This window comes from Cyprinodon variegatus, unplaced genomic scaffold (assembly GCF_000732505.1).
Source record: "Cyprinodon variegatus isolate N-32 unplaced genomic scaffold, C_variegatus-1.0 Scaffold214, whole genome shotgun sequence".
Taxonomy (NCBI): Eukaryota; Metazoa; Chordata; class Actinopteri; order Cyprinodontiformes; family Cyprinodontidae; genus Cyprinodon; species Cyprinodon variegatus.
Window position 1 is genome coordinate 66824 of NW_015150667.1, and position 8079 is coordinate 74902.

Genomic DNA, 8079 nt, shown 5'->3' on the forward strand with positions numbered 1-8079 from the left:
TTCAGCATCAAATTATATGGTAAAGTTAATATCTTTCTGTAGGCAGAAAGGAACAATGGGCTTGAACTGATAAAAAAAAAGAAGAAAAGTAACAATTATATCCAGTTTGGTTTGGTATATTCTAATTCTATATTCTGCTATGCTGTGAAAAAGCTTAGCTAACTGACCCCATAAACTGACAGGATGTTGCATAGAGTATGGTGGTGAATGTTCTCAGTCATCCAGGTCAACTCGACGCTATTCCGGACATTTTGAATTGAAAAAGCTTCCTGGATGGGAAGCGAAACGTCTTCAAACTTGGAAACAAAGTCCACTGGATTATTTTAAATTTTCTTTTTTAGAGTTGCATAGAGTAGGTTTTGTTTTATCAAATGTCTAAATCTGTCATAGTTTATTAGTCAGTCCATCCCCATAGAGACCAGAACCAAATATAAATGCAAATAAGTCAGCAAGGTTTTACGAAAAAAAGTATACTTTGACATTGAATGGCAATTATTCTGAACAATAATAACTTATGAAACTACTAACTTAAAAAGCTGAACAACTCGGTACACAACAGTTAAAGTGCATACAGGTAAGATGTGGAATTTGGACAGGATTACATGGAAATGTACTGGTCCAAAAGTGGAGTAGGAATATGGAAAGGTGATTGGTGACTTTCTTCTTTGGCATCTAATGCAGAAGCCTGGAAACCGTAGAATAGCCACAAAGGAAAAAATTTGTACTTTAAAACTAGAATTGTAAAGCCTTGATATTTCAGTTGCAAAATTCTTCAGCTGCCACTTTTTTTTTTCTTTTTTATTATTTTTAATGACACCTTCTTATTGTGCAATTTTCTATCCAATACCCATTCTGAAACGGTGGTAGATACAGCTACAGGGAGACCACAAAAACCTTAATTGGGGTTAGATGTAAAGTGATTTTTTTATCAAAATGTGACTGTCTTGTTAATGATGATAATACTGGAGGGAAAAAGCTGGCAGGAACCGATGGTCTGCTGGATACGGTTACCCCAAAACCTTCAGGCTCTGAGGTTTTCTTACTTCTACATTTGATCTAACATTTTGGAAAGAATCTTGATGGGTCCGTTTTATAGGTGGAATTAGTTTTTAACTTTTATTTGGGCTATTAAATAATTAATTTTCATCCCCTGCAGCTATCGTTGAAAATATGGCAGAATTCAGACCCGGCCTGTGCACTGAAGCGGCTCAACAGGGACTCATGCAGTGGCTGCTCAAAAGAATCAAGGTAAGAACTTGGTCACCTAGAATGTAGCTGCGGGGCACAGATGTCACACCCATGCTAGGTATAGGAGATGACATCACTGTTTGGATCACTAGCAATTACAAGAACAGGGTTACCACAGGTCATTAAAAATCATTACAAGTCATTAAATTATCTTTTTTTTTTAAATTAAGGCCTTAATTAGGATTAAAATTCAATAAATATGATTATCGTGGCAATTAAAATGCTTTATTAAAAAGAATAAATTTATAAAAACAATTTCGTCAGATATATTTGGTTGTTTGTGCGGAACTGCTTCTGGTTGACCGTAAAGCTGTATGTTTGGAAAAGAAGCTCAAAACAGAGAAAAAATTTCAACAAAAGTGGCTGGAAAACAAGGAATATATATATATATATTTATATATTCCTTGTTTTCCAGCCAGGTTTTGATGAAATGTGAAAGCCCAGAAACAATTTTACTTGCCCAGTATAATGTTTGATAAATATAGTTCCTAATATTCATTTTTGTATATATGTATCAATGAAACATGTTTGTTTTTTTAAATGTTTTTTTGTAATTCACTAAGTTTCCAGTTGTTCCTGGTGTGTATATGCATGATAATGCATTTTTTTATCTAGCGTGTATTATAGTATAGATTAAATTCATCATCCAGCTGCTGCTCTGCAGAATTCTCTCCCCAAGAGCTGAATCACGCCATCTAGCAGAAAGTCACGCAGCTTTTTCAAATCACACGAGAATGTGTACAAAACAACAAAGATGGCGCCGGCAACGCTTGTGGTCGTTTTCAGCAAATGTTGGTGATGGTGGTGTGTTGGTTTGCCCGGCGGGCAAATGCAATGAAATTCGTACTCTCCCAACAATAAAAACTACTTGCCCCGGGCGATAGGGCAATGGTTAACATCAATCCCTGTATATATATATATATATATATATATATATATATATATATATATATATATATATATATATATATATATATATATATATATATATACAAATTATTTCTATTAAAAGAGCATTAAAAAGCATTAAATTAGAGTTACTCATCCCTGTATGAATCCTGAAGAAAGGTTATTGATCCATAAGCAGGAATTATGAAAAGGCTAACAGAATAACAAAATGTGGGTTAAACACTTCATTATGATTTTTTTTATGGGTTATTTTAGAAGTGCACATTTAAAACTAAAGTCATGTCAGTTTGCAGTACAGAAATAATTCTTTCTTGCATTCCATCAACTTTAATGCAGTTTTTTTTTTTGTTTCTATGCAATCTCTTTACATTACATCAGAGTCAGAGTCAGATTTGTGTCATTAAGATGGAAATAAATAAGATACATTTAGTAAAATGGTTCAAATGAGTCCAAAGAGGTTTTATCTGTTGAATAACTTTGTTTTTCTGAGAACATTATACTACATAGACTTGGAAATTTTGATTCATCGATTTCATAAAGTAAGTTTTTATAACTATGTTAAAGTGTAATGAAAGTGTCGGTTGTAGCTCTGCATTTATCTAAAACCACTTCTAATTGGGTTATTCTGAAGTTGTGTTGCTCCAAAGGTTATCTTTTTTTCTGTTTTCAGTCTGTTGGTTGTAGTGATTGAAATAAATGATGTTATAAATGTGTTTAGAAATGCTGTGCAGCTCTGCTTCATAGCGAGCATTAGGCAGGTCTGCGCTCCAGGCTACAAACTGCAGGTTTTCATGTAGAATACTTGGTGATTTTTGCAGCTCTCTGGAGAACAGAGCCTCTCAAGATGAGCGATAATTAGAACTTGCTCTCTCAATCTCTCCCTCTCAGGCGAAGATGCCGTTTGATGCTAACAAGCTTTACTGCAGTGAGATTCTGGCCATCTTGCTGCAGAATAATGACAGTAAGTTTTTCAGGGTAAATGCTCTGCTCTGTTTTTGAAGCACTCAAAATTATTTTGCTCATCTCTTCTTTTCTCCTTCCCCCCACCCTGATGTGTTCTATGTCAGGATCCCCTTATTGTGTCATTTTCTTTCTCCTTTTTTTCCTCATTACACGTCTCTAGTACTACACCTCCTATTTATATTCCTTTGAATTTCTTCCTCCCTCCTCCTTCCCCTCCTTTGTCAAGCTCATTTTCCTGCATTACCTTTCTATTTCATGTTACCTTTCATGTTCTCCACCATCTCTCTGGGTATGTTTGCTCTCCTCTTCTTAGTTTCTCATCCTTTAGAATAAAAAAGTCGTTGATGGCCAGAGGAATGATCAGGTCCTTGGACAGATTCTCATTAATGATACAATCCATATTGTTATGCAGCAGGACTCTGGTCTCATTTTACACCAGTTCTCCTTTTCTTTACCCTTGCTGTCTCAATTACCTGCCGCCTTCTTTGCATTTTAACATCCTCGGAGAAAATCAATTTCTAAAAAAACGAAATAAAGACAAGCAGTCCCAGATAATGTTTAATTTCTGTCAATCTTTGAGGCAAGAACAAGGCAAATCACCCCCTTTTTCTATTTACTGTTACACTTTTTATTGCTTCTTGACATCCTAATTTAACTTCTCTTAATGCTGCAACACCTTTGGTTCATCTCCACAGGTTACTTTCACCCGTTTTTCCACTGACCTCATATTTAAGTTGGCCATGAACTTTTAAATCATGCTTACTTCTCGTTTTTCTTTCAATTTGACTTTCCTTTTGTGTTGTGTAACAAATAAAATATGTTGTGTCTACCTTGAACCTCTTTTTTTTTATCTTTACCTGCTGTTTTGTTGTAATGGCTCAATTTGAGTTTTTAAGACTGTCGTGTTTTCCCCCCCACAGCTACCAGGGAACTACTGGGGGAAATGGACGGTATTGATGTCTTGCTGCAGCAGCTCTCTGTAAGATATAATTTTTTTTTCTCTGCCTTCTAACTTTCAGTGAAAACATATCCTCTGGTTGGGCTTTTTATTGGGGTATTGCTTTGCTTGTCAAGTTTACACTATTGAAGGAAATTAGGACCAGTGGGAAAAAAAGATTCTCCAAAATTCTCTCTTTAGTCTCAGGATTCCTTTTTCCTTTAGAAATCTGGAAAAGAAAAAGTTAGAATCAATGAGATGAATGTGGATTAGTGTTCATAATACTCAGGTGTGGCAATTTACTATGACATAAGTAAAGACTAAGGTTGTCAAAAGTATCAATACTGAAACGTTGTATGTACAATACTCGTTTTTAAAAGTATCGATACAGTGCTACCACCAGTGGCACCTAAGCAGTCATTCAGCTAAAGTGCAGAATAGAGGAAAATGCACTTTCAGAACACTGTGTGATTGAATAATTTTGTGCACTTTTCAGTTTCAGACTTTTTTTTTTATAACAGGTGCAGCTGCTGAGAATGATTTTTGTTTTTTAACCGGTTTGGCTAGTGTCATTGTTATGTGTGCAAAGCATAGCCAAGGAGGGAACACTTAATTTTAATTTTGTAAGTTTTTTATCAAGCTTGCTTAATATTATGCACAGCATACAACCTTTATTGTATTTATTTATTGTATTTTATTTATTAATGAAAATATTTCTGTAGAATTTTGGAGTCTTTGTTTTTTCCTTGTGGTATCAAAAAAATGGTATCGAGTATTGGATATTTTCCTTAGTATCGGTATCGAGTTGAAAAGTTTAGTATCGTGACAACCCTAGCAAAGACTGCAATGTTTTTACCGGGTTTCATTTAATCAACACAAAATAGGCCATCATTGCTGAAGTGAAATGGAAACATTGACTTTTAAAACAAAAGTATATATAAAGTAGTTAACAAATGCAAATGATTTACAAGTTATTCCTATGTAGGGTGCGACTTGGGAGGTGGAGTGAAGCAAAAGGCATGTTTATGGCAACTACAGCGAAGCCAAAGTACCGCAGCACGTATGATTTATGAAAGGCAAAATTCACAGGAGTTGGAAAATCTGACCTTTTTTGATTTTGTGTTGTTGTTTAAGAAGCTGGTTCCTCCGTTGATACAACAATAGATTTGTGTTTTAACCAGTGATCCATATTAGGAATATTTTAAAGGTTAAATATATTAAATATGATAATAAATGGTTTGCTAGCTAAAAACTACACCGTGCTCTAAGAGAAGAATAATAAAAAAGAAAAGAAGAGATTGCAAGACTGAGTAGTGGAGATGTTCTTCTTCGTCTAAAGCTGAAAATGTCCATATTAGTAGCTACACTTTGCCATGATATTTTTAAAGAGGGAATATTCTGCATTATGAAGAACGGATTTGCAGCGATGGATCAGATATTGCACTATTCCTGCTATCCCGCAGTGAATTTCAGCCCCTGCTCTTGAAGGATTGTTCCCCTAGCTCCAGCCAAGATAGCCACCACAGCCTCTACCCTTTTTGGTCATCACTCTGCCGGCCTTCTGGCCGTTATTTCCCTGCTACTGTCTGAGATCCAAAATGCAGCCTTGCTTATCTTAAGCTCTACAGAAAGTGGCTGTGATCCAGCTGTAGCTTCTGGACTCCCTGAACAGGGAGCATCTCTGGAGAATCTGTGAGACCCAGAGACACCAATCTTTTGTCCCAGTTCTGGGTTCTGTCTGTCACTTTCACCGTAACACGTCTAGAACCTGCAATTTGTGAACATTTTTCTTTCCAAATCTCGCAAGATTAGTGTGACTGAATGGAGAGTGTTTGCTTTATGAAGCAAATACATTTCTAAATAAATCAGTGTATCTGATGGTGCACCAGGTAGCCATTTTTATCATTATACCCACTTCCTGTGTCGATTCATGGCTTTTCTTGTTCCACCCAAGAGTTGCTAACTGTGCCTTAAATTATCTCAGAAAATCAAAATCAAACTTTCACCTAAAATTAACCCAAAACATCCATACGTTTTTTTTTTTTTACCTCTCCTCTCAGGTGTTTAAACGCCACAACCCGAACACAGCTGAGGAGCAGGAGATGATGGAGAACCTTTTTGACGCTCTGTGCTCCTGCCTCATGCTGTCCTCCAATCGGGACCGTTTCCTAAAAGGTGAAGGACTGCAGCTAATGAACCTCATGCTCAGGTAAGGGCTGCAGCTTGTTGGAAACACGCCACCAGTAGCTCAGCTGGGAATCAGTCGCTCCATTTCATATCTCTGCCATGAAACGTCCAGCAGCGCATGAACTGCTCCTTGTTTAGCAGATGATAAAAGTACCAAATATATTTCTGAATAAATCAAAGACTGATTAGTTTAATTTGCAGTATGTGTTTTTTTTTGTGTAGCAGATGTGAAGCTATTAGAGTTTGATTTACTTTTCCAGCAGCTGTTGTTCAGTCTCCTGGTTCACGTGTAGTTACTGTTGTTTCAGGCGTTTTTCCAGAGTTGTTACGACTCCAAACACCATCTGGCAAGTTATTAAGTTCAGTTTAATAGAAAAAAAACAACCTATGTTCATCTTGACACATGCAGGTAAATCAGTCCCATATTTGCTTGTAAAGGGATTACTGTTCAGCTACCTCTGAAGCCTCCTCATGATGGCTCAGTCTTCAGAAACTGCTTAGGGTATTTACAGAAGCAACGTTTATTTGTGGCAAACATAACGGAGAGAAAAATATAATTCTTAGAATGAAATATGGAGGAAATGGGTAGACATTAATCTTCTTTTTTGTGGAAACAAATCAAAATATTTGTGTTGTGCAGTTTTTTTATTAACATTATGTTCATTAAAGTCATAAAAATAAAAAGAAGTAGGTTGGCATCTAATGTAGTTTCCCCTTTATGGTCATTTAAGTATTGTTGATTTTTTTTCAAATCAACATGTGATTCGCTTTCTTATGCATGTGGTTTTATTTATATCTCTATCTATATATATCTATAACGATCAATTCCTTTCTATCTATCGATCTAGTTCAATCTATCTAGATAGATCAATATTGATAGACTTACTTCACTCATTCCATTAATATTAAGATGCCATATTTCGGTTGGTTGTGCTGTAAACTCTGAGACCACAAACATTCATTTTAAATTTGTTGCCACTTTTTAGTTTAAGCAGCATATCTGTTGGAGGATGAGAAAATATTTCAAAAACAAGAATAAAATATTTCATGTAAGTTTTTAAAAACGTAACTAAAAATTTGTTGAAGAATATTTGGATTTAATCTCACTATTCATTCATCTTTATTGCCACCCAGTTCACTGAGTGTGACTATTCTTTTCCTGACATTTACTGATTTACACTCTTTTATAAAGACGTAGTTTCCAGTGTGGCAACAAAAACTGAAAATGATCTAACTGTGTTAAGGTATCATTTAGATGACTGGTTCTAAAATGATAATGATAGCTGTGCTAATAATGGTATTGAAATGATCCACAGTATTTTATATGACCATAGAAACGGTAATGGTTAAGAAGGAGAGTACGTCATGTTTGACAGGTACAGTCTGGATTAATGGCTTATTATTAAAAAGTGAACAATGACAGCGAAGCTCAATTTTCAGCATCATTAGGAGTCTGATCATACCCACCTACAGAAGGGCTAAACATATAAATCCCTGCAATTTAAATCCCTTTATTGTCCCATAATGGAGAAATTAACTCTCTGCATTTTGACCCATCCCCTTGGGGAGCAGTGGGCTGCCATTGTGTGGCGCCCAGGGAGCAGTGTGGGGTTAAGGGTCCTGCTCAGGAACCCAGAGTGGAGACTGTTGGCACATTGCTCTAACATTGAGAAGAGTATAGAAATGCATTCTCTAGAAAACCATCAACAATTAATGAATTGTATAATAAAACCTGAGGCTTCTAAAACTTGGAGCTACTTGAAATAAGCCAAATAGTCTTAGATTTAAACGGGAACACCAGTTTTTTTTTTTTTTACATTGGGCCCTTGACTTTA

At 35.8% G+C, this 8079-nt stretch overlaps 1 protein-coding gene across 1 annotated transcript in view; it reads left to right on the forward strand.

Annotated features, from left to right (window-relative positions):
• Window positions 1-8079, forward strand: part of ctnnbl1 (catenin beta like 1) — a 96856-nt gene that overhangs the window by 27565 nt on the left and 61212 nt on the right. The window contains exons 7-10 of the mRNA XM_015380442.1: window positions 1157-1248; window positions 3046-3118; window positions 4041-4099; window positions 6118-6266. Coding sequence (XP_015235928.1) covers window positions 1157-1248; window positions 3046-3118; window positions 4041-4099; window positions 6118-6266 — 373 coding nt within the window. The remainder of the gene's footprint in view (window positions 1-1156; window positions 1249-3045; window positions 3119-4040; window positions 4100-6117; window positions 6267-8079) is intronic.